General features: G+C 43.2%; 2 protein-coding genes across 2 annotated transcripts in view; both read right to left on the reverse strand.

Annotated features, from left to right (window-relative positions):
• LOC8038607 (SEC14-like protein 2) overlaps positions 1–12,998 on the reverse strand; it is an 18,333-nt gene extending 5,335 nt beyond the window's left edge. The window contains exons 1-8 of the mRNA XM_040205195.3: positions 12,681–12,998; positions 12,277–12,346; positions 6,990–7,033; positions 5,122–5,184; positions 3,543–3,636; positions 1,216–1,310; positions 672–750; positions 519–599 (exon numbers count right to left, since the gene is read on the reverse strand). Of these exons, the coding sequence (XP_040061129.1) occupies positions 519–599; positions 672–750; positions 1,216–1,310; positions 3,543–3,636; positions 5,122–5,184; positions 6,990–7,033; positions 12,277–12,346; positions 12,681–12,734 (580 nt within the window). The 5' untranslated portion in view covers positions 12,735–12,998. The remainder of the gene's footprint in view (positions 1–518; positions 600–671; positions 751–1,215; positions 1,311–3,542; positions 3,637–5,121; positions 5,185–6,989; positions 7,034–12,276; positions 12,347–12,680) is intronic.
• A 9,568-nt stretch (positions 12,999–22,566) lies between these two features.
• Positions 22,567–26,986, reverse strand: part of LOC120836368 (SEC14-like protein 2) — a 37,099-nt gene continuing 32,679 nt past the window's right edge. The window contains exons 11-12 of the mRNA XM_040205201.2: positions 25,938–26,241; positions 22,567–22,782 (exon numbers count right to left, since the gene is read on the reverse strand). Coding sequence (XP_040061135.1) covers positions 22,688–22,782; positions 25,938–26,241 — 399 coding nt within the window. The 3' untranslated portion in view covers positions 22,567–22,687. The remainder of the gene's footprint in view (positions 22,783–25,937; positions 26,242–26,986) is intronic.

Here is a 26,986-nt window from a genome sequence, read left to right on the forward strand (position 1 = left end):
GTTGTGCCTTCTCATTAAAGTGCTGATGTAAATATTAAAAAATTGGTCCTTTTTTCGATAAGATCGTATTTAATTCATATAGCTTTTTTCCGGACTGTGTCTAATATACGATATAAAGACATGGCTCGACTCAGATATTCGTTTGCTAAATATTGCCGAAAAGAGGCAAGAAATTCTGGTGTAAACGACGTCAAGACAGGTTCTGAATTGATGCACTCCTTGTTGAATAAAACTGTAGATAAACTGCTGACCTATTGAAAATAGTTATAAAACCACGTGTTCAACCTCTGGGCACAATATTTCCGGGGCAGAACTCAGAATATATAAACTTCAGTATGCTGTCTGCTCGTTTGTCAATCTAAGAACTCATTCAGTGCACCAGAGTTCGAAACTGAAGCGATCAAAAACCAACGATGAATCGTAAATCTTTATGCAAATCCAACGCGGCGTTCACTTTTTATTTAGTTCTTCGAGTAAACATTATGACGTACGTACAATCACCTGGTGTCTACACTCACCATTGATGATCAAACATCTCTCAAGTATCTCCGGATAGTATTTCTCGTAAAGCGCCGTCAGGTGTCGGAGAAGTTCTATTACTGGGGAGAAAATGGCGTGATTTTAGCACTAAGATTGGTCACTCACATACCTTGTTAAGTTTGAAAGCCTACATTGCCAACAGTAGACTTGCTTGAGCTGGAAGTTGTCGTAATCAAATACGACAGTAACGGTCTCCACGACTCTTCTTAACTGAAAAGACCGGTTTGGATGACAGAAGTGTGGAGTATTAGCAACTGTTTCTACTACCGTTGGTATTCAACGGCACGCATATTGGTGTTCGCGCTTCTTGGGCGGCGTGGCGATCAACGACCCCGTTTTTGTAATGTTGTTTTACACCATAAAGATAGTTGTTTTTGGATGAGAGTAAGTCAAGGCTCACTTTGAGATTGCGCTTATACAACAGCGAGATAAATTATGGTTACCAGACGAATGAAGACTACATCAATGGTACCTATAAGAACAGAAAGATACAACAACATGAAATATAATTACAGATGGCCAAACCACTATTTAATGACTTAGACGCTTGACCAATGCCTTATGTGGATATGTGAGTAAAACTTACGGAAAGGAACAAATATTAATTCAAAATGTCTGCGCTCCCGACAGTGGATATCAAACTCCAAAGGGAGCACCGCCGAACTGAAACCTTACCTTCTCGGTCTGCATCTTCATGTCTGCCATCACCATTTCTAGGTGGTACGTGGCATGCTTCACTATCGCGTCCATGGACACGCAGTGGGCGATTCCTGTGTTAGAAAATAACAAGTTGTTCGCCAAGTAGTACGACATTGATGTGCTGTGTTAGAAACAGTGGCTCTCGAAACTGGTCGTAAAACTATTCCTTACTTCACAAAAGGGATTAAAAAGCAGAGCTGTTTATGCCCATTTTTCAGCAATGTTTCACCTTTCTGCTTTCCTGCGCATTGGGCGGAGAATCATTTATGTTGTACTTAAAGGTTATACGTATTAATTAGGCTTCTCGCAGCAAACGCAGAAAAAAATCTGGGAATTTAAATTCTCATTTAAACCACCTGCTGATTTCCACCATCCCCAAAACATTTCTAAACAAAGTCGGTTATTCTCAATGTTCACTAAAGATCGTAAATGCACACTGGGCATTCCTGACAGTTGGGTGCCACAGAATCGGCGTTCCATAAGTAAGCTGTGAAAGGTCACCTTGACCTTTCGCGTGTTTACTGTGATACATTAAAGTGATCATGCCACGGTCACAAAGTTATGACGTAACCTGAATAGTAGCTCACCCCGTCCATCGATTTCGCTATCCTCCCTCCCTCGTCAACCTTTCACACGACGTCGGGTTTGCTTTTGAACGCCGTGTCGCGTCGCGTTTAGTTAAAGGATCAACGATTTTCGCTGCGATTGGCAGGGTATGTCATAACACTTAAAGGGTGGTCAATAAGTTTTGCCTCCTAGGCGGTAATATATTTTTATTAGCGATGGAATTTGAAAATGTTACATTCGAATGAAAGTATGAAATTATTAAAATATTTCCTGGGTGCCTGCATATGCGGGCATACACGGTACCGAGTGGGCACGTAGCGAGACGCGAGCAACAGCCGCGCCAAACGCATCCAGCATTTTAGCCTGTGGAGAACCGTGCCCGGCTGACCCCATGACAGCCAAGGAAATCGCCAAGCAGCGAAGACGAAGGACTCTTCGCTACTTCTGCGAAGAACAGGAGGTACGCCCGGATGTGTGGAGACGCCCCGTTGCCCCCTTGCCGGAAGAGTCGTCGAGGTGCGCTCAGACCCTCGTTCCTCCGCCTCACGACAAACACTGCCCTATGACCGGCGCTGCGCCATAGGCTCGTTCCCGACAACCCCGACGAAGGCCGCTGCCGTACGCCCACGACTACCACTCACTCATGCAGTCTGGGAGTGCGATCGCCCCGAGCGTCTTCGCAGACAAACACTATTCAAGCTTAGCAATGGATTTTGTTCTGGAAATCTGTCGATACTGAAACCAAACGCCGGAAAGACAACCCTCGTTTATCGCCGGAGTGTCACGTGTTAATGACAAAATTTGCGTCACTTCTAAGCCACAGCACGTCGAAGCATTAACTTTTTGCTAAGTAGTTTATCTTCGGATAGCTTTTACAGTTCAGCTCTTAGGCACCCATTCCCGGGTTTCGCGGCGTCAGCGTCGGCATAACCGCGCTAAATTTAGCGGGAAAATTGACCGTCACGTGACCTCAACACTAATTTAATTCTCCGCTAAATTTAGAGGTAAAATTCAGTTTCTAAGCTCGATTCAGCCGACAAATTCAGTTTCCCCTCTAGATTTAGCAGGAAAATTGACGTCAGGTGACCTTAACACCATTTCAATTCCCCACTATGTGACGTCAACACCAATTCCAATCCCCGCTAAATTTAGGGGAGGAATTCAGTTCCTCTACTAGATTTACCGAACAAATTCTGTTTATAACAGTAAGAAAGCACAAAACAAGCAGAGGGACAAAAACACACATGTACAAGCTTTCTAAATTCTGTTTCTCCGCGAAATTTAGCGGGAAAATTTACGTCACGCAACTTCAACACCAATTCAATTTTCCGCTAAATTGAGTGGGGAATCGATAGGTGTTGAGGTCACGTGATGTCAATTTTCCCGCTAAATCTAACGGAGAAGCTGAATTTATTCATGGGTGACGTGACACCTAGTCATGTGTCGTCATATTCTCAAAGCTAAATTTAGAGTGGGAATTGAATTTAAGGAGGAGGGGAGGAGGAGGGATATACTATCTTATCCGTACCCTCCCCCCTCTTCCTCAAGAGCTGCGCTCTAATGTCGCGTTACAGAGATTTGAAAACGTCTTTAATTTTCCTTAACCAGACTCGCACCCATGATTAAGCCGGTGTGGGGTGGGAAATAATAAAGGAGTTTCGTGGGGCCTTCTGGCCAAGTATAAGTCACCACCGGATAACCTTCACACCTTATCGGGGGAGGTAATTAGTGGTCACCTGTAAAATCCCCGTTGCCGAAGCGCATCATATACAAAGGCCTGCCATCCCGATCATGGTTGCACATACCCCCTGGGAAGTAGCGCCTCAATACCTGCGTGCACAACAATCAAAAATGGTTTCAAAAAATCTTGCGGACCGCATATGTGCCCAATGATCACGCTCCCTTCACTGCTATTTTGAAGGAAAGTTTGTTTTAACTCTAGTCTTAGAGTATTGATAAATATGTATGCTAACATGTTTTGTTCTTCATATGTATATTGAAGGCACAAGAACGTCAGTTAAAAAGCACGAAAATGGCAAGATCTGTGGCTTCCCCCTCTATCTTTCACCTCTTTGAGAATAGTCTGAACAATTTGACATGGTAACCTAACTTACCATGTCTGGAACATGTCTTCGTGACCCGTGATTAAAATGTATTTGTTTTGTTCTCTAGAGTTCCTCGGGAGGACGCCACAGAGGCGTCCTCCGGACAGTTGGAGAGTCGGATACCGCAGACACCTTCTGCTCTAGCTCCCATGTAATCAGCCATTTGAGAGAAAACTCGAGCAGCTACTGGGTTGGAGCACCCCGACGCCTGTGCTACCTGCTCTTCATGGACGCCTCTTTTTCCATGGTCAGGTACAAGTTAAGAATATGCCAGAAGCTTCTCTCGCACTCTCATTACCGCCTGGTAGGGTTCCTCTGCGATGCAAACCTTTTCCGCTATCGTGGTGCCCGTCGTGCTAACGTCACATAACTTGTCGGAGCTATTGCCTTGGTTGGTTCGCGGCTCAATTCGATGCCATGTTTTGTACGCGGTGATGTTTATTTGAAGCATTCCTGTTTTGTTTCCGCCCTTATAATCGCGGCAATCCGAAGCGCTTCTTCGCAGTTTTTGCTGTTACAGAAATGAGCGGCATGCAGGAATAAAAAGATACGCGTTCACACGATGAAGCCGAAAAGTTTTGTGGAAACCGGACCGGGCGCGATGGTCAGACGCACAACTGCACCAGCGTCGTCGTCGTTTTCGTCACATTGTGACGCATTTAGCTGCCATTTGGTGGATATTCCGATGAATGAAAAATATAGGGCGTTAAGGACACCGCTCAGAGGTCTCTTCTAAGCACCCTAGATAAATCGCAGCCTGGTAATATCTGGGTTTAATCTGCCTCTATTTCCTGGTGACTGACAGAGCTGAAAGTTTCTGTTAATACACAATGAGCAGTGTGGGACCTCGAACCATTGTAAATTTTCTTCTTGATATCGGGAACACTCAAGTGGCAGTAAAGCGTCTCGGCAAAACTTCATGCAATCAACTACTCCTCTTGTGCGTGTAAACAAATTTCAGAATAAGATGTATTTTGAAAGACAAAGCGTATTCTAACAAATGTTGCTTCGCAGGTCACATACTTCAACCTAAAAAATATGTAGAAAACAAGCTTCAGGCAGCACGACGCTCTTAAAGCTCATGGTATCGAGGGTTTTATTTTCTTAGAATTTGTGCAGTAATAATTTTCAACAGCTTTGGGCATCCTGTAGTATTTTCTTTGATGAAATATTTGATTGCATAAAGATATATTTTTTTTGTTTAACTTACTTCTGGACACTCATACGTCTCGATGAGGGAGTCTACGTTGTTTTCTTGTCTCCATATTAGGCACTGGAAAAAACACACCAAACTTGACATTTATTCATACAAACACTTTTTAGCTCATACGCCAAACACGGATAACCATTCTATTCTAAGTGTCAAGCTCACTTCTTTTGGCACGAATATCTGAGAAATCGTAGCGCTAAGATACAACTTGTAGACATCGGACGTTGTTACATGTCGGAAATATATAACAAGATATTGATGGCGCCACAGCACCTCTAGGAGGTGGATAACATAATGATTTGCTGGAAGTACGCGTGTAAGTTAGTAAACGGAAACGTATACACTCGTGCGAATAACAACGTCGGAGCGAACTCTCTTACATCATTCCAAACACAATGCAGCACTGCGGTGCTGCATTGAGATGAGCCTCTCTCCTACAAACGTTTTGGCTCACTGTGGCATTAGCTTTTTTCATTTACCCATGTTTACCAATTTATGGTAATACAAAATATTCTATACTAGAGCAACTAGTTAGACATGTTTCACATCACTCGTCTATGTTTATTTGTGTGGGATGGACCGTGGCACCACCTTATAGGTACAAGTGTCCGCGTCCAACAACTTACTAAAACGATAGCATTAAGAAGCTCGCTGTTCAGGAAAGTCGGTGTCGGCGTACGATGTCTGTGTCGGCGATGGTGCAACGGGAAAATCCTGATTGGTTCATAGGTCAATCATTTGCCTTGAAGTAAAAATTCGCAGAAGTTTTTCATTAAAGCAAATGAATTAGTTATGGACCAATCACGACCCTTAGGCAAATCAATTACTTGTGAGCCAACCCGCGACGCTTCGGTTACGAGCCAGTCACGCTACCAACTAGTCAACGCAGACACGCTTGATCGGCTTCGGAATAAGCAGAGGTTTATATTTAGCTATCATGTTCCTCTCTTAAAGGCCATGCTTAACCGATCTCCTGTAATTTTTTTTTTAATAATTTGTTTTAGCACGTAATATGTAGTCGAAGCTAGCCAGCCAAGGGGCGACGGCTTAAAACGACCACAGTTGAAATTAAATGATGTCATATTCCCCCTAAATACTTTACATCTCATTTTATAATAGGCTTAGCTTCACAAGAAATCATAGATGGTGACTGCATCCTAATGCTGTTCAATTGCAGTGTGTTCCGTATTGTTTCCTTGGAATTGCTTTAAACAATCGTCATAATTTGAAGTGTCGTACTATGTCTGGTAGTCGCTGACAGCTCAAAAGAAACACAAGGCGTGGCTTCTTTCTTCTTTCTTTGTGATTGGTTCTCTCATGTTCTTACCGGCTGGTGCTGCAATCACAGTGGCTCCAGAGCGATAAGAAAAAGATCGGGTATCGCCACGTACTGCGTTTATTAAGCTGCCAGTGAAAACAGACGCAGAGAGGTGCGCATAATACATTCCCCGTTCCGCTCTTCAATATTTCACTAGCTCCTATAATAGTTGCCACTTTTTAGCTAAAGCCAGATTTTGCTCGCATTATATTCATTACCAATATTTCATACAACGCTCAATTTTTTTTTTTTTTACTGGAGGTAGATGTGAGAAGGAGCCAAATTTATTTATCCCTTCAACCTCCCTTCAAAGAATATTTTCTTTTGCTCGGTGACTTGGGAGAGTACTGTGTTATTGCTTTCAAATACATGCTACTCAACCATCGCGATTCGTGCTTAGAATTAGTCCATTTATTTGGTACCTTTTTTTTAATTGTCTGCTTATGATGATGTTACGAATGTTATATCCATTTGAAAGTTTCCTCTTTGACTGCTTACTTTACAAACTGCATTCTTAGGTTTTCTTGCGTAGGAATGCATGAACACTTACCTCCCTCAACATTTTTTCAGCCTTGCCCACATCGAAATCTCGAGCTGTCAAGGAAAGCGATAAGATCCGACTTAGTTGTTGATGTGGACTAACATGATATTTCGTTTAGATCGTGGCATGAACCCTAATTTAAAATATAGTATCAGTGCACAGTGGAAGCACATGTCTTTCACGCTGGTTTACATGACGTTCCCGCTTGGTTTAAATTGAATCTAAGAAGCTGGTTGAAAGTCATCGCGCGTCTGGCCCATCATTCGGAGGAATACCCTTGCTTTCCACCGTAGACGGTGCACATTTCTGCGTAATAAGTTACAACTGCGTGCCTTTGACTGACCTGCTTTCATATATTTTGGTCACAGCACCGCAAGTTTGATTCCCTGATATCTCAACATACACAAGCCATGGACTATCATATTCACAATCCTCTCTTTATAATTCGTTCTTCGCCGGTGTGCATTGGCTAATACCTCAAGCTGCGGTGAAATACAAATATTTTTGGGGGCTCATACCTCCAGGTGTTTTGAAAACCACACCTCTAGTCCAGTTTCCTTCTCTGATTGAAGCCGAGAGGGTTTCGCATAGTATTCAGATCGGGGGCATGTTACATGAAAAATGATAGATCCCAGGTTTCTGTCTTGATTTTCGTCAACGTATTCCCCTATAGCTGGCGACTTGAACCTGGCACCAAAAATATTTCACCCGCAAAAAAAAAAAAAAAAAAAAGAAAAAAAAAAATATATATATATATATATATATATATATATATATATATACGGGATGATTCAAGGAGACGCCAGGCTCTTTAAATCGACCGCAATATTCGGTTTCTTAATCTATCACACTACGACTTTGTGCAGCGTTGCCCACAGATGGTGATTTTTTTTTTTGTAAAATTTGCAAAGAGCGAACTTACCCGAGGAAAGAGTAAAGAAAGAAAAAGGCTTAGATCCTATGGAAACGCAGTGAAGCCACCGGTCTTCAAACAACACGGCGCCGTTTCACACGGGAGACAAGAGATGGCGCAAGCGGTCGCGACGCCAACTGCCGCCAACGAACGAGCATACGACGCTGAGAGCCGGCGTCTTTAGCAGACAAGGAACTGCACTTACTCGTTGTTACCACGCCTCTTTCTGTTTCTGCGACTGTCGCCGCCTGCGGAGCTTTTGAGTCGAAAAGATTGTCTGCTAAAAACGCCGGCTCTCGGCGCCTTATTCTCGTTCGTTGGTGGCGTTCATTGCGCCATTTCCTGTCTCCCGTGCCAAACGGCGCCGTGTTGTTTGAAGACCGGTGGCGTCGCTGCATTTCCATAGGAGCTAAGCCTTTTTCTTTCTTAACTTTTTCCTCAGGGAAGTTCGCTCTTTGCAAATTTTACAAAAAGAAAAAAAAAATGCACCATCTGTGGGCAACGCTGCACAAAATCGTAGCGTGATAGGCTAGGAAACCGAATTTTGCGGTCGATTTAAAGAGCCTGGCGTCTCTTTGATTCACCCTGTATATATATATATATATATATAATGAGACGAAGTATGCGGTTTTACTTGTCAATCTTCCCTCGCTCCCACTATATACACGCTGCAGCCTGTCCCCATGAGGAAGAGTGGTTCCCTAGACATCATGGAAGGCGGGCCATGCACTTCCTGACATTTGCAAGCTGAAATGTCGTGCTACGTCACTGCCACAACTCGGAACTAGCGTGGACCTTAAATGTGCTACGGTTGTCGTCTACCTACTTAAGCGAATTCGAAACTAACGGTATTCAGAGAGCCGGTCAAAAATTTAGTCTTCCGAAACCAGCGGCCGGGATGATGTAACCGGTTATGTCGTCGCCCCGGGTAGACGAGGTTTGTGGGTACGATCTCCTAAAATACACCTCCGAAATCGCGAAAACACCGCACCTTTTTATACGCACTGTAATCTTAAACAGACATCTTTTTTATATTAAGTTTATTTATTGCAACCGGCTTTATAGAAGGAAACGCCTTCTAACCACGGAGCTCGACTTTTTCAACAGGTACTAATTTGCTATCTGGTTGAGGAAACTTTTAACGTGGCATCATAGGCTGTTTATTTAACGAGTTGCCAAATAGGCCCCAGGTCGTCGGTTTCGTCATGTCAGGAAGGTTCGTGTCGAGCATGTAGGAACGCGCCTCCCGTATTCGTTTCGTAAGCTGAGTCGACGAAGTCTGAGAAATCTCAGATATGTTTTTTTTCTATTCTCAGTAGCAACTAAGAAATAAGCAAATATTAGGAAACCAAATTTATTTGATTTTGCATTATCAGCAACAAATATTGTCGTTTGTTGCTGATAACTAACAATAATTTTAATCTTCTATATGGAATCTTCAGTATGGAAGTCAATTTTAAAATAAAAACCTTTTCAAAGATTTGTTTTTCTCTCTTAAGTTTTACATCTTCCAGCGTAAGCCTCAGAACATGTTTTGGAGGAGAGACAAAAGTTCCTTCGGTATCGCTATGAAAAAAATTCGTCTGGGCACAGGTGTGCTATGCTACATAAATTTCAGTAGCCGCCGAGCCGCGCTTCGCCGAGTCGCGCTAAGATTGTGGAATCACGGCTGCCGGGGCGGCGTCAATTTCCGCCTTAATTAGACAGGAGCGCATTGCGTTGAAGCGAGGAAACGATCAAGCCAGCAGATAAGAAATAGCTGCTGAAACCACTATTGTTGGGTGTCTAGGAATTGTGAGAGCATTCGTCCAGGACAACCTCGAGGACGATGTGGGGAACGACATCCTAGAGGACGACATCGAAGGCGACGTTTAGGACGACCTCTGGGACGACAAGGCGATCTTAGGGATGACGTGTAAGACGACCTCTAGGACGACCTTAAGGACGACGCCGAGGATGACGTCTTAGAAGACGACGTCTAGGACGATGTCAACCTCTAAACAACCCCTAGGATGTCGAGGATGATGTCAAGATCGTCAGATCCTTCGAACAGGGTGCGAATGTGAAGGAGTGTGAGAATGTGACCTGAAATGGTTTATTGCGCATACCTCTTGCGCATTAGGAGGCCAGAAAGTCCAAGAAATTCGGGGGGAGGGCGGAGGGGCGGGGGAGGGGGTACGTAATGAATTCTGTCACATGAAGAAGACTCGCATACCTACTGCGCGGCTCTCAGCAGGGAGCGTGGCGATGCGAATCGGTCTAAAGCCCCTTTCAATGTGTCGGCGCTTTGGTGTTATCTGTGTGACATCACTTCCGTCATTAAGTTTTCGTGACATCGATCTCCCAACCCTGCACCTCCTTCCGAGCGCAAAGAAAGGCGTTGTTTTACGTAAAAAAAAAAAAGACTGTCGCCTAAATTGCTACTTTGGTTGTCGTTGAAAAGCTGGAGCATTTTGCAACGTCTTGTGCGGAGTAAAAGATTGTTTTTATTATTTCCCTGCTTACTAACTGCCGTGGAAAGTCCAGGAATATTTTGACGTCCATTAAATTTTATGTCACATTTAAAAGAAGTTCCATAATTTTCAGATTTAACTACCTACCCCCCGGGGAAAGGCCTCCCGCTACCAACGAACGGCTTTAGTCGTAATATTGCTGAAATTTTAATAAATATTTTTTTTATTTTGTGTATAAACATCATATGCATATATACAAAATAAAAAGCCACTTTATTCGCCATTCAAAACCTAATGAATGTTATCACATTGGCCCTGCAGACATAATTGAATTAGACTTATGACAGATGCGCGCCGCCTGTTTCGTTGGTTATAGACCAAGCTACGGACGCGAAATTGCGTTATGTTCGTCCATAAATGCTAGTGTATCCAATACCACACATGATATTCCTTAGACACCCTATTCGAGTGCACTGTTTGCAATACATGCTGAGATCTACCCCCCCCCCCCCCCCCCGTTATTTATTTACTTAATTTGCCACTCATGACTATAATGTGATTTGTTTAGGATGCTTAGACTCCAGATATTCAACAGTCAAAATAAATAGGCCAACTAACGCAGAAAAGCGACTGAGTGCCCGTTTGAGCTCCGACTATAGGAAACCTGCAGTGCTGTTTGGTTTGGCGCTATGTAGGGACTGAAGCAAGAAACATTGGATATGGCTGGGAATGGTGGCTGCATTGTTCAAACGTGAGCTATTCTTCTGGTGGCGCCGCTTAGCCTAGCGTCTGAAGCAAGAAATACTACGTAGGCTAGGAAGCCGTGATCGGTTAACATGACAGTACGGCGGAAGCTATGGCCCTGGCGGGCCAATCGAAACGTGACTTCGTATCACCGGAGTGCGCCTTTACTCCGAAGAAGTATGAGGCTTTTCGCTGTGTCATGCGCTAATATATGTGCGTGGCGCTCGTATAAGTAGCGCATATCGAAGCCGTCGGCACGCAATGTTGGGCTTATCGTTCACCCTTTGCCATGTTACAACGAGGCAGGGTATAACCGTGGGCTCTCACTGTGCTGGCGCCACCTGACTGTTGCGGCTGGCTATAGCACCTGCCCGTGCTTGTCGCCGCCGTCATAATCTGAACTCGTGGTCCCCGCGAGTCAAACCATTGTTGTTGTTTTTTATCTCTGACCAGGCGAATGTGATGATATCTAAAAACGCACCCCATGGCAGCCCGTGCGCAGCAATGGCGCGATATTTTCAAGCACTTTCATACAGACACAGATAGTACGCTACTGCAATCTTGCACGCATGCTATCTTTCGTTGCTTCTTCCACGAACCTTATCGCCTTTGCACCCGACGTCTTTCCGTCTTCCCCCGGTATTTTCAGCCTGCTTTGTCCGCGACTGTAAATACTCTCTATGGCTTTTCCTAAGAAGGAACGAGTGAATTGTGTGTATTCACCTCGTTATCTCGTATCACTTTTCCAATACTTATCAACAAACCATGTGCATATATGTCTCCTCGAGGCAAGTGGGTTGCCAATCGTTTTAATCTGAAAATAAGTTGAAATATTTGCAATGTTAGGAATAAAATTATTACTGAAGACGCGCAGAATTACATCTAAAACGTCATTTGAAGTGTATCAGCGCACGTTTCATTTTCGTACGAAAATACGTTTTTTTTCTTCATTCCATTAGTTCTTTTAGTGAATCTGATTGATTGCCTTAAACCGTGTTTTGTGATGAACACAAAAAAAAAAGAAAACAAGCGCGCTTTTTTTAAAGTAGAGCGCACATTGTTTGTGCTAAAAACCTACGGCATGCGTATGTACACATAAAAACAAAATATTCGTCGAAACGGGGCACAGTTTACACAAAACATACCGATTATTTAGCGATTTCTGCTTGCTAACGTTGAGTCTCACCTCTCAGGAAACGAAGCAGAAGCCTGTCCGTGAACTCCTCCTTCCAGATATCAGAGAGGCGGTGCTTTAACTGTTAAAAAGCCAAAGATGATCAGCATTTTTCTATTTTCTTACTTCAGCTCATTTCAGTTTATACAATCTCAACCCCCCCACCTTTTTTTTTTTCTTTCTTTTTTTCACTGAGATTCCGAACCACCAAAAGGAGTGCGAAGATTGATTTACACGTATCCTGCATTAACGACGTGCGTACCGGCGTGTATAGAAAGGCAATCACCTGTCGTGTGGGATTTGAAAGGATTTCGCCTCCGTTTTTGCACACAGCATAGCGTAACGACAATCCAAGTTTTTGCTTTGAGACGGCAGCTTGCGAGGGAGCTAAAAAGATGGAACACAAAGAAACTTACCTCTCCGAGCGCCAGCTGCTGCTTGTCGCTCAGATCACCCTCGAATCCACTCATGATGCCGTTGTTAAAAATCAGCGAGCTACACTCCGTGCCAGACTAACAGCTTCAAACCAACGTTAACTGCTCATGAACAAGGACACCGTCCCGTTTAGTGGGAATTGGAAACCGGTTGAGGAAGGAACAGAGGAGCTCGCGTACGTGCCGGACGTGTAACTGTCGTCAGAGTAGGGATATTGCTAAACACTAAACGCACTCTGTTGGCAGTCCTCGCTGGCTGTTGGAACAAGAAGGACGGCATTTAGTGGCTGGCGATAGCATCCCCAGCCATCGGGAAGTGTTCGAGCAGCACTTTTCTTATCTTTATCTAAAGACAATGGAAGAGGCATATCCCATATCTGGAGGCGTTTCGAGAAAATCGAGAAACATGGGTGTACAAATTCAAAAGCGCAAACACCAAGGAAAAGAAGTGGGGACAGGACAGAGCGCCTGTCCTGTCCCCTCTTCTTCAAAATTCAAAAGCGTTAGCGCTTTTGAATTTTTATACAATGTGTAGCCAGCGAGCCCAACAGTTTTGATTAAACATGGGTCGTCTCACATTGTTTCAACGTGCAAGACGAGTTATGCGGAAATTGTCAATTACAGTGTCGGTTTTCCAAATTCCTTCTTTTTTTAGATAGTGAAGTGGTGGGGAGATTATTTAGGTGGCGCAGATTTTTTCGCTCTACATATATATATATATATATATATATATATATATTGCAACGTTGCAGAGTCCTGTTTTGTTTTTAAAGAATATTATGTGTATTACGTCATTCGCATTTAGCGGCCGAAACGCCCTTCAGGAATATCTTGCACAATCTTGTTCCTGACCTCAACGTACAGCGGCCTGTTTTTGCAGTTGAAAGCTTTGGACCCTTCATGTCAACGATTTTTTTTTTTGTTTTTTTTTCTTCTAGTGGGAAATAAGATTTTTGATCTAATATGACCACACGCAATAGTTTTTGTTTTCTTTTTTCGTTTGAAAAGCTACTTCTGTAATTAAACGAAGTGAGACTCACACAGGCGCATTTTCCAATGCCGATTTTTGGTTCCAATTCCGATTTCTTATAAGCAACAGCAACACACAACAAGATAGACGATTCTTTTTTTTTTGCGTGAAAATCCTCTCTGCACCTGCTTACAAAAAAGAAACCGTCTTTTTTCGATTGACAATGAAGGGTCACTGACATCTCGACATTTCATTGTATTTAACGCTTCGTGATGGCGTAATGTAATCCCCAAAAAACGTGTAGCAAAAAAAAAAAATAGTTTTGCTCTGAGAATTATTTTGCCAAAAGCCGCCTTTTCCTAAGCTCCTCCTCGTTTTGCTTTTACGATGATGAAGATGGCGAAGGCATATATTTTTCAACAACTTGGGGGTAGACTATTTGTATGTTTCTAACGATCATCAAGAAAAATATTCAAATATTTTGTTTACAACGATTGGAAACGCACGACGCCGCTGCTTTTTAAATGAAAAATAAATTAAAGTCAGGAAGTGTTAGTGAATCACTGATCTATTAAAGAAACTGCGACTTAAGAGTGCCGTGCCATCGGCACGTGGAGAAAAAAGACAGAATTCGCGGAGTAAAAGAGGCGCGCGGTCGGTGGGCAAGACGCTGGCACGAGCACCCGTCGTCCGATAAGAGAAGAAGAGACAGAACGACACGGGGGAGTTCTAGTCCTTCGAAAAAGCAAGAAGTGCACCATTTCGATATTGACTGTCTACGTTTATGACTTCCGAAATCGCGTCATATCCGATTTCCCTTATTTATTTTTTCCTTTTCTGTTTTTGTCACATGCGCAGTTACCAGGCCACCACGTTTGAGGATATCTAGGAAACATTTATTACAGTTGTTTTCAACAATAAAACAATTATCTTTCAATTGTCAATCGCCCTTCAAGGTCCGCAACATTCCTTATTTACCCATGATTCTCCTCGTTCTTACTTGCTTAGAAACACAGGTTCAGCTTTATCAGGTCAATTGCTACTTAGAAACCTTCAAACTAATATCCATTTTTTTAACAAAAGTGTAACTTATGCACTAGATAGAAGGTCACCAACCTACTGCCTCCAAGTGAAATCTTACCAACCACTGGAGTTCATCCTTCTTTGTGGGATACATGTTTCAAACCGTCCGTCTTGTTAGTTATAAAAATGTATTCAAACATCCTTGCTTTACAACACTGTTTTTAACGAAAAGGAGACTTCAGTCTTTTGATTTTATCGTTGAAAGAAAACACCTATCCTCATATTATAACGCATGAAAAATAATCAACGAGTGTAAAACTAAAAATGGATATTTAATGAGGCGAACTTGTGCTTATATTTATAAGTGTAAAACTAAAAATGGATATTTAATGAGGAGAACGTGTGCTTATATTTATAAACTAAAAAAGAAGGTATCAAGCATCCTGCGTCGGTGACGGAAGGATGGTCTACTCGTAGCAGCGCGTTACAGCTGATTTTATGCACGCGGTACGTTCAGCATTGTTCGGAATCAGAACATTCAGTGGCAGCCAAGAATGGGCTGGAACTTTACAGAACGTAAAAAATACCCCAAAAAATTAAAAAAAAAAACGGGCCCAGTGGGGTTAGAGCTCGGTTTCACGGCGTCTCAGCCGAATCAGGTCCCAAGTCTACCACGGACGCGACATTATATATAAAAAAAATACACTTTTCATATCTATAACGCAAGTCACTATTTAGAAACTCAATACCAATCAAATGAGGGAAAATAGATAATCACGATGGTAAAGTTAGAGCCTGGGATTTAAAGCAAGAAAATAAACACACAATGAAACTTACAAAATGGAAGAAGCCTGAGGCCGTCTGAAACTCAGAAACGTTACTTTTCTTAAACACGTCCTATTATATACTCTTTTCAAATTCGTATCTGTTGGCGTTGGTGAAAACCATAAAATTAACTAGTAGAAGGCGTTGACGATAAAACATTTGAGGCCTTGTACCTTTCCCTTTTGCTGTCTCAATTGCGGTGCGTGTGCGTGCATCGATATAACAGTAAGAGCGCAGGCGACCTGGTGTGGCTTTACCATTTCTTGAAATTACCCGAGACTGGGTTGAGAAAAATATGGAGTATCCAGCCGTGGAAGAGAACGGCAAAGTGACAGGAAGAAAACGTCTTGAACACAACTAAAATGTTTATTCAGTTCTCTCTTTTCTACACCACCACTCACAACGTCGCCAGCCCCCGCACACACAGACTCCGCTCTTTAAGGACACAGACTTCCTTTCACAAACTTAAACCGCAGACATGGGCACAAAAAGGAAAAAAAAAACACACACACACAGATATAGTTATACACGCCACACCTATCTTCATAAGGAGGAAGGAAAAGGGGGACATGAACATTGGGACACACACCAGATCAACTTGCTGCAAACTAAACAGGTATCAGGCTGACAAACGCGGTCCCCATTATACCTTGCCTTCGTCTCCCCCTTTGAAACAAAACAACAAAGACCAAACTTAAAGTCGCAGGAAGGCCTTGGATGCGCCATTAAGCTGCAGTGACGCCTGGCTTATACAATAACCCATCGTTTTTATTCGGACTTTCTCTCTAACTACCCTTTTCATGCCATTGAATTCGTTGTGTACGAATTCCGTTTCTGACCACTGAATTGGACAATTATTGCACTCCTGAGCATGTCTCGCTATTTCTGAGTTCGAAGCTTTGATTTTGACATTACGCTTTTGCTCTGTTAATCTGTCGACTAGACAGCTGGAGGTTTGACCCACGTATTTCAATCCACACTTTAGAGGGATCTCATACACCACCCCAATCTTTTTTACTTTTCCCTGTGTGGTTTTTGGCACCCTTTCTTCTCTGTAAGAAAGGGGGAAATCCGTGCGAAACACAACGTCGACTCCGAAGTTCTTCGCACACCCCTTTATGTTGTGCGATATTTTATGAAAATAGGGCAGAACTACGTACCTTTTCTCAGGTCTTTCATCCCTCCTCTCCTTTCTGTTGACTTTAGAGGCACTTGCCTGCTGATGTAGCCTTCCTTGTACCCCGCGCTACATAGTTATTCAAATCGCCCTTTCACTGAGTTTGCTAGATATTGAATGCAAGACCAGTTCAATGCGTTGATGATCAGCGACCTTACAACTCCGGCTTTCACAGTTTTCAAATGACAACTTGTTCTTGGACGAACAAGTTTCGGATTGTTTTTTCCAAACTCCCAACAAAAAAACTTCCCTTAGATGAATCCGTAGGTTCATAACTTGTAGACCATATTTCTCCGGTTCCTCCACAGTGAAACGTAATTGAGGAGCTTACTTTTTTATCAAACCTTGCACCGTTTTCGCTACTCCGTTCCAAAACGATCAGAATACAGTGTCACCGACATACCGCTTTGCCATATAACTCTCCGAGTGTATTCTGTTCAGACCATTACCCATAGCAGAGTCTTTGTTTGTTTCTTTGTTGTTGTTGTTTTCTTATTGTGAGGGGGGGGGGGGGGGGGGCTGTCCGCGATTTATGTTTGAAAAAGTAAGTATGTGTCCTTGGACAGCGGAGGCAGTGTGCGGGGGCTGGCGACGTTAGGAGTGGCGGTATATAAGAGAGATAACTGAAGATAGCTTTTAGGTGAGCTTGAGACGTTGTCTTCCTATCACTTTGCCTTTCTCTTCCCCGTTTTGATGCTTCATAGTTTTCTCGTGCAAGTCTTGGGTAATTTAAAGAAATCTTAAGCTACACCCGCTCACCTGCGCTCTCACTGTTATTTTGTTGATCGTACCTGAAGCAGGCTTACTTCCTTTTTTCTATACATCTTCATTCTCATCGTGGTCAACTACTTTGCTGTATCAAGCTTTCGCTGCCCTTGACAAGTTGGGACGCCGGTTGGCGGAACATGAATCCGAAGTTGCGTTTTTTGGCATGTGCATACGGAAGAAATTCGTCTTCATACATCTAACGTCACCGGCAATTCCCTGGACCACCGAAAAGAAGATCTACAGAACGTGCTGGGACAGTACGTCACAAAGGATTTTGGAGATCCGCAACGCAAGTGACAAACTGTGGATTCTACTCCTCGGGACGGATTTTCGACGCTACAAGGACTTTCAGCACTCGAACAACGTCAGAAAGGCCCACTTCAACCGGCTTTGGGGTGCAAGGCGGAGACGCGTTTTGTACAGCATCAAGAGGCAGAACGCCCACTGCATCAGACTTGGTAATCTGTTACATTGAACGCACAATTAGCAGGATAGTCGAGGACTCATTGATCGAACGCATGCAAATTACAGTCGTAGCGTATCGTTTGGTGATCTTGTCAACCCTTATGGAGTATCAGTGTCCCGGAAATCTGAACAATTGTTACGGAGGGGGCCTACATTTTCTTTATATATGAAGCCATATAGGCTTGATGTCGTTTCGTCAACTCAGTCGGTAGCGAGAATGGTCGGATATGAGGAAAAAGCAGCCTTCATGGATCAGGTGGTTGAACGGTTGGAACGAGTTATGGGCAGGAATTACCAAAGAGAAAAAAGAAAATTCGGGCAGATAAAAGCGGTTAAAGAATAACTGAAAAGTAAGTGGTTCGTATTAGTGCAAACATGCAAGAGTGGGAAGTTTGCGGTATTACCCCGGTCAGTTTTTGAGAACAAGGCAAAAGAAGCGCTGGGTTCCTTGTGTGAATCGAGAGGAGACATTGGGAACTCAAGGAAATTTATTTGTGGGGTCTTGAAGGAGGAGGATTTCAAGGGTATGGCCAAAAGAATGATGTGTTTAAGGCGCTCAACATTAAGCTTAAAGTTCTTCCTTAAAGACCATAAGCCGGAGCTTTCGTTTCGAACGGTTGTTGATGAGAATGGAACTTTGCAAAAAGTGGTGTCCAAGTTCCTTCAACAAGGGCTAGAGTTCGTTCCTCTCAGAAATCCACTGTCACTAAAAGACTCGAACGAATCGATTGGCTTCTTGGACGTTCACCATGGCTAACAGTGCTCGGTTTTATTATGAATAACTACGGATTTATATTATTTGTGGGAGAGTAATAGACTAATGAAAAGAGTGAAGCCGACTCTAGAGCTCAATTTAGCGAAGTTCCAATCTGGATCGGGCATCGCTGTTGACAGGTTTTATTGAAATTTTGGATTTTTATCTGCGTTCTACGATTATAGAATATAGGGGCAAGATGTATGTTCAAAAACAAAAGGTGTGGATAGGTTCGTCTGTAGCTGGCAGAGATATATTTGAATTCGTTGGACTCTGCCGTGATTTATGATCTGAAAAGAATACCCTCACACAGCTATGTGGTAATGTCGATGACATTGTAGAATGCTCGTTTAGGAACGGAGTAGTGGAAAGTCAGCGCTTGAATTGTGTTTTACTGTGGAGAAACTGGAGAAAGATGGATTGCAATTTTCGGACTTACGGATTCATGTAGGAAAACGTTTGTCTTTTGGAGCATGGGAAAAACAATCCGAAACCTTTTCTTTCAAGACCAGGTTGTCATTCGAAAGCTGTGAAAGCATGAATTGTAAGGTCACTGATAACAACGGAGTGAACAGGTCTTGCATCCATTATCTAGCAGAATCAGTGAAAGGGCAGTTTGAAAGACTATGTAGCACGGGTTACAAGGAAGGCTACATAAGCAGGTAAGTGGCTCTAATGTCAAGAGAAAGGGTAGGGGGGAATGAAAGACCTGAGAAAAAGTACGCAGTTACGCCCTATTTTCATGAGATATCGCACATTGGTAAAGGCATGTGCGAAGAAGCTTGGAGACGGCGTTGTGTTTGGCAGGGATTTCAGGTGAGGCAACCTAACCCCCTTTCTTACAAAGAAGAAAGGGTGCCAAAAAGCACATAGTGCAAAGTCTGTTTAATGTGAGAGTGGGGAGGTGAATAAAATCTCTCTGGAGTTTGGATTCAAAAACGTGGTTCAAACCACAAGATTTCTAAACGACACATTAACAAAGCACAAGCGTAATGTCAAATTCAAAGCTCCGAAATCTAAAATAGCGAGACATGCTCATCAGAACTGTAAAAGTGTTTGATATGTTTGATATGAACTTAACAAAATCAAAACTCAACACGAAATATTAAGGGAAATCTTTCAGCTGAACTGATTTTGCCGTTTAGAAATTATTAAAAAAAAGCGCAATTGTCAGTGAACAGGTGAACAGTTGAACAGGATCGGTGGCCGAGTGGGCTAGCGCACACCAGCTCGGAGCACGTGGAGCGAAAGCTCGCGCAGCAGAACCAAGGGATCCTGGGTTCAATCCCCACCCCTGCCCGTTTCGATCTGGATGAGCATCGTACCGGCGTGCGGTCGTGTATCACTACTGCGTGGTGCACGTTAAAGACCCCAGGCGTACTGCACTGGCTAAATTGCTCATCTACAGCTGGGAGACTCGTCGCCCCTGTGAGGCAGACCAAGTTCTAGGCTGTATAAACATACCAAACAACCCAAATATTCAATGTCTATCACGCGTTTACAGCTGCCTTACGCTGTCCCAAGTCCAGTGTCCAAGTCAGCCACTGCTTATTCTCAGAAAACGCGGTCTGTGTTCCCTTCCCCTGAAATGTCAGTCTAAGGTCCCGCGGGCACAATCCGCTGACGAGAACCCCTGCATTTTTGTTTCTAAGATTATAAATTCAGCTTCGAAGTCCCAAGCCGCTTTGGCTATGCTCCCCGGCCAGCTTATCGCCTGCTGTCGAAAGTTATTCTTCAAACTGACAGCAAAGTTGGTGCTACAGTTGTTTGTTTTGTTTCAATCTGCTGCTGTTATTGCTTCCCTTATGTTTTCCTCTTACGCATTTGCTAGTGTGAAGTCAAGTGAAAGAAGCCACATAGCTGGTTGGTCCAGCCGGTACTTAGCTTTCACAGCGCTGTCAAGGATGAGCAGGGGCGAGGTCTCATTGGAGCTTTTTTGTGTGTGTATTGTGAGGTGGGCGTCTGTAGGCAGTAGCACCGACAAGCAAATGACGGTTTCGTGCGACAAGTTACAACAACAACGAAAACAAAAAAAAATACGAAAACAAAAACGCTGATTGGCTTCTGGGAGACAAAACGCAAGGACGTCGGGAGGAAAGGGGGGGGGGGGGGGGTTTGAGGGTGCAGATATGCACCACGGTCACAGTGTCTACGGTACTACTACGCACGGCCCCCACGCGACAGTTTTAGGGGCCATTAGTTATCTGCTCTTTTGTAAGCTCGACGCAGTCCCTTCGTTAAGCCTGTTAATTGCCTTCATATAAAAAGCCGAATCCGTCAACTTGGCTGACCGGACGAACGAGTCCAGAAACGGGCTCTGGCTGGGCTCTTATGCTTTCCGTGAATTCTTTTCCTTTCCCACGCCAACACTGTTTTCGCTAGCAAGCCCCCGTTTCGTGTTGCCATGCTGAAAGCGCGAAGGCATGGTTCTTCTTCCACTCTATTTCTTCCTTTGACTGGCGGAAGAATTCTTACGAGTAATTTAATTCTGTAACATGCTACAGAAAACGTAATGAGATTATATTACAAATTACATTTTCGTAAAAGTAACTGATTAGTTAGAAAGTTACAAGAAAAGTAATTTATTAAAAGTAATTCCGTTACAAGTAAGAAATTACTTCCAAGTCTGCTGAAGAGCGTGCAATAATACAGTAGCGCGCATCAAAGACAAAAAGAACTCTACGCCCTCGCGCGAGGCTACATCGTGTGTTACGCGAGTTGTGAACCCACGAATTGAGGGGGTACGAACCAGCGTTTGATGTCTGTGCCGGTGGCAGGAGACGTCGAAAAAGTTGGAAAGAGTGAAACGGCGTAAAAGACGAAAAACAAATCAACACGAATAGCTTTCTCCTGCCAGGAAGAAGAAGAAAAACACGATGGAAGGCAACGGAAAGCCTATTCGGCGTTGTCTTAATTGACCTTTGTCTTTCATATATTTGTAAATGCCTTACCCGTTTTGTTTTCGGTTCTATTGACAGTTCATACAAAAAATCGTGTTTTCTTTACGGCTATTCTCCCCATATGGATATTTTCTATTTTGCTGAACTTGCTGTCTTTATGCTGCTTAATGTTCTGGTCGTATTGCTCCAGTCACTGTATTATGGTCATATTTTTAAAAAGTGACGAGTAATTAAAGTATTCAGTTACCAATATTTTGTAACGAAATTACATTAACAAATTACTTTCGAAGAAATGTAACGTGTCGATCACAAAATTACTTCAAAAAGTAACGGATTACAAGTAATTAGTTACTTGTAATGGATTACTTCCCAAGTCTGCCAACGACCATCTGCTGACAGAGCCGATGCTCTACCTCGAGCCACTTCCTTAAATAGAGTCCCCTCCCGAGGAACGAGGCATCCAGAGGAAATTTCGCGTATCGGTAATGTCCAAGATCATGCGCCGAGCATGGCTTTCGAGATTGTTGGAATGCTTAGTGAAGCTCGGTCGGCGTTGGGCGTTTAAAATTTTAGAAATGTTTGTCTCATTTTTAATTGAAAAAAATTTCCCAGATCGAAACTTTTCAAAGTAATATGCGCTGCAAAAACACTTCTGATCGGTGCTCTTTTTTGCAGAGTTCTTCTTTATGTCGGATTATTTTTTCTCTACCCCAAGCACCGTGCATGCACGCGCCTGAATGGGGAGTTAGCACAATCTCCTTAGATTTATAAATTTTACCTCCATCGTTTTTCAGCTCGAGCAGAGCCTTTGGGTCGAGTGACCAAGCAGATGTAATTGCAAGCCTGCGAAAGTTACCTTTCACGCGCCTTTAGCACGCACTGACACCGATAGGGTTCTAGTCCGGACGCCATGGTGGTAGATGTATACACAGCATGTCTCTAGGCTGCCTTGTAATGAAAGTAACCAATATCAATAATAACCTGATTCAAAAGTCATTTAATTACGTAAGTACAAGCATGAAGTACTCCAAAGAGTGTTTATAATATTCTAGTTTGATTTGATGTAGTGTTTTGGCAAAAGAAAAAATATAATAATCATCAGCTTCCTCAGGCCAGGACTTCGTCAGAGCTTTTGACTTGGAAAACGTAGGAAAGCTGCTTCTTGGCAAACCAGCTATGGCTGTTGTCAAACCTAAATATGTCTGAAAAAAAAATACACGTAGTTTCAAACTGTTATATTCTTAGCACAGCTACACCTTACGACAAAGAGGCTTTGCCCGCCCCAATCATCTTGTGATTAGGGGGCCGTCAATCAGGTACCACTGACCCGCAAGTTCTGCAATCACTTTTTGAATGGAATAAATGCATTGCATTATCAGACAAATGTAAGCTCTTTTATCCGGAATATAATATAGAACCGGTATTTAGTAATCCAAACTTGTCGTACCTGGGTCGAAACTGAAAAAGAAGTCATTGAAGGCTGCCAATGAAAACGTGCATGCCTTAGGTAAGCAATCAAGAAACCCAAGCAAGACCCTTCACGCGGAGGCGGTGTGAACCGTTTCTGCGTGTGTTTTCGTGATGTCGCGCCGTTAACAAATAAATGTCGCATTTTTATTTGCTTTAATTACTCTTGTCAGAACTCAAACGCTCACTATGTTTGAGTGCTCTAGGCGTTGCCAAAAAAGTAACGAAATACGTTAATCGGTATTTGCAAATAAAAGGAACGCGTTTCAGACCTACGTTACCTCAAATTAAAAGGAACGGATTACCGTTACCCTTCTCAATACAAATAAGGCACGTTACTCTTGTGTTACTTTTGATTAATGAATAAAGCCTTTTACTGCCTGAGCGCCATATTTCAAGAAGCATTATATCCAACGAAAATACCCTTATTATTTTTATGATTCTGATTTTGAAGGTATGTGGGATGAGTGCAAGAATTCATAAAATCTGGCGCTTAAAACACGAAAATAGGAAAGCAGGAAAGTATAATTTTTGCTACTCTTGGAAAGAAGACCAAAAATTAACCTAATTACGTCACTTAAAATAAGTTACAAAAGTACGGTATCCGTTACTACTTTCGGGATATGGCGAGGACGTTACTATGTTATCGGAGAAAGTCGCTCGTTACAGGTAACACCGTTACTTGTAACGCGTTAACGCCAACACTGCATTTTCCGTGTGCAAATAGCGTATTACAGAATACAATATATTGAGAAACAAAAAAACTCAGCGTGACGGGCGACGGACGATCATCATGGTGTTCATTATAGAGAACGAATGCTTCACAATAAATTTTGTGACAAAAGGCACCATGACTTCAGGAACGCTCTTTTGTTTTACTTGGCATCTACGAGGCGATATAGTAACCTCTGATGTAATAAAAGATCTCGCTTCAACTGTATTTTTTTTCTATTCTTTTATACTTCATATCACAAACATTTGCAGCGCTGACAAAGGCTCGGGCACGAGCGTTTGGCTTTGGAAAGTGCCTCCTAAAAACGAGTTCTTGAAGAAACAAAACACATATGCTGAACTAAAGCTCACGCGATTGTGCCTTCGTGTTTATTGCAGACATTTCTGAGATGGAGTATACACTGGGCCTCTCTTATTCTGAGGAACTTTTCGCGCACGTAAGACGCTGATTATTTCGCTGGGCAACAAGGTAAAAGAGAGAACATATCGCGCTTCACCAGACCCTAGACTGACGTCTTCCATTAAAGAATCGTTATAAGGGGGGTTAGTGTTTTAGGGCTATGTATTTATACCAAATTGTAGGCTGTTTTGTCAAGGTTTATTTTAAGAAATAGATATAGTGCGTCTTTTTTTTTTCAACGTCAATGTTTATTGTATAAGGCTAAAATAACTATTTATATGCGTTGTGTTGCACAAAACCGGACTACAGAATGCAGAGCGCAACTACGTCTGCTTCTGCAGGAGGTGGCAACGACGTCAGAACGCGCCTAGCTCTGATTTACTCTTGTGGGAAAGATAATGTGTAGACCTCAATGATATGCGAAGCGCAAGTTCGTCTGCTTCTTTTGCAGGGGTTCTGGGGACATTAAAACGCCGAGCTCTGATTGACTCCTATGGAAGGATAGTGGGTAGTTCTCAATGCAGCTGGCTTTGAGGTCTACCCACTATCCTTGAATCAGAGCCAAACAGAGCTCGGCGTTCTGACGTCACCACAACCGATGCAAGAGAACTTGCTTTCCGCATTGATGCCTTGGGGTCTACTCTGTATCCCTTTAATCAAGCCAATCAGAACTCGGCAATGTCTTGACGTCACCACAACCCCTGCAAAAGAGACAGACGAGCTTGTGTTCCGCGTAGGATTCATCAACCTCCACAGAACATACGCTTGACCCGAATACATTGAGATTCTCCCGGTGCCTATAAGAAAAGCGAACGTCAAAAAAATTGTTGTTCCCAAGAGAAGGAAACAGCCTTGAGTGCCGTTTAGTGAAGACCACCCACAAAACAAAGCAACCCTCCTCTTCCCGCGCTCCCCCCCCCCCCCCTCTAAAGCGTTGTCAATAATGGAACCACCCATCGACGCCTACACCTTGTGTCGCAGACAGACGCACCTCTCATTTACGGTGACTCTCGTTCACCGTGCTTTGTCGCTTTTAGCGGGTCGGGGACTCACTAAAGATAACGTCATGCGTAGGCCTTGTATAAGGAGTATTCACTGGACGCCATATTTGTGGGGGCTGTTCAGAGCGCATGCTTAGAACGAGCGCACATGTATAGGCTGCTAAGACCGGCACTCTTAATGGTGCGGAATGCACGTTGCAAAAGAACTGCGGAAGCTCGCCATCAGCACGCGCTCAGTATTTGCGCACACAGCTATGGCCGCCAGTGAATACTCCCTATTCCAGGTGGTAGTGGTGCCGTACGGGTTGTGTTTCCGGCGAACAAAAACTAAAGTAGTAGCAAAAGTTTTCTTCAATCGGCTTTTTTAAATTTTCCCTCATAAAATAAAATCGGCTCAGGAATTTAATTTAAGAGCCTATCAGTATTTACGGAAAACACGGAACACTTTAAACGATTTTTATCTCGTGTTTCTTTTTTCTTAACTTACTTTCACGGTTTTGTTTTAGACTGCCAGGCGCCGTGAATATCTGACTCGATCAAGAAAGCTGTAGCGGGCGAACTTGTCATGATATCAATTTGATCTCTACGCTAGGTGCCGTCGATTTCGCAGAACTGAAGTATGCGCGTGGAGAGCTTTCGCCGACGCTAAAGGTATTCGTTCGACCCAGCACCCATAGCATTGGCTGCATAGTCACAAAAAGCTGTCCCTGAGTAGGGTCATAAGGTGCGCAAGTGATATTGACAATAGCAGCCTCACATGTCCCGGGCTCAGCGGAGAGTCGCCCAATTTCAGCAACCTGATCGCACTTGACCTTGCCGACTTCCAAGACCTCCTTCGGCTTGGCGTGTTCTCCCGAAATGTGTAGGACACCGAAGCCAACGTCGTGTCCGGGACTCGTTTGGAACTTCCAGTACAGGGTTGATCCTTCGCTGTCTACTTTCACGGGTACATCCAGTTTCTGTCCTCGTTCCAAGGAGCAGGTGGTGGCATTGGGATCCTCGGAAACACGAGGGCCGTTCTTGAGGTAGTATTTTACGGGCACCTCGCCTCCAGCTGGAACCTGCGATCATTCTCGTGTTAATACAATAGGTGCTTTTAAACAAAGCCCCTTGATCCCAGAATTGTTTTCGTCCATTTGCTCGTCCCCTCCCTGCATTTCCCAGCTGAGCATAAAGAAAAAATAATGTCACGTGACCTTACGTCACGCAACTTAAACACCACTATAGTTTCCTCGCTAGCGTTGAAATCGACGCCATGTGAGCTGAAGACTGATATATTTTCCCCGCTAGATTTAGCGCGGAAATTTATGTCGCATGACCTGTGCACCAATTTAATTTCCTCTCAAAATATGGCCGGAAAAGTGACGTCACGTGACCGATATACATAATCACTTTCCACCGTAAATACAGTAAGCAGGTTGGCGTCAGCTGATCCATACACAAATGTAGTTTCCCCGCTAATATTAGTGAGAGATTTGCCACGTGACCTATATATATACCAATATTTTGGTTAGTAGGGCCTTCGTCTCACAAAATATTGTAATGAAGGCGTTTTGCTCAACGCTCAACTGTTGCTTTCTGTTAAAAAAAGCAAAGCAATATACATGTCATTGACTAGCATGTAAGTGGTCTTTGAGTAAACTAAGGATATTCATGTGAGCTCGGTGCCAAATTGATTCTTCTATATATTTACTGATATAGGATCAGAAGTCAGTACCACACTCATTACCAAAAAAAAAAAGATTTAATCAATCTCACTTCGCTATTGAAGCAGTCAGTGTTTCATTAACTAACATGTTGCGTGAT

Source organism: Ixodes scapularis, unplaced genomic scaffold (genome assembly GCF_016920785.2).
Source record: "Ixodes scapularis isolate PalLabHiFi unplaced genomic scaffold, ASM1692078v2 PGA_scaffold1__304_contigs__length_218370807, whole genome shotgun sequence".
NCBI classification, from domain to species: Eukaryota; Metazoa; Arthropoda; class Arachnida; order Ixodida; family Ixodidae; genus Ixodes; species Ixodes scapularis.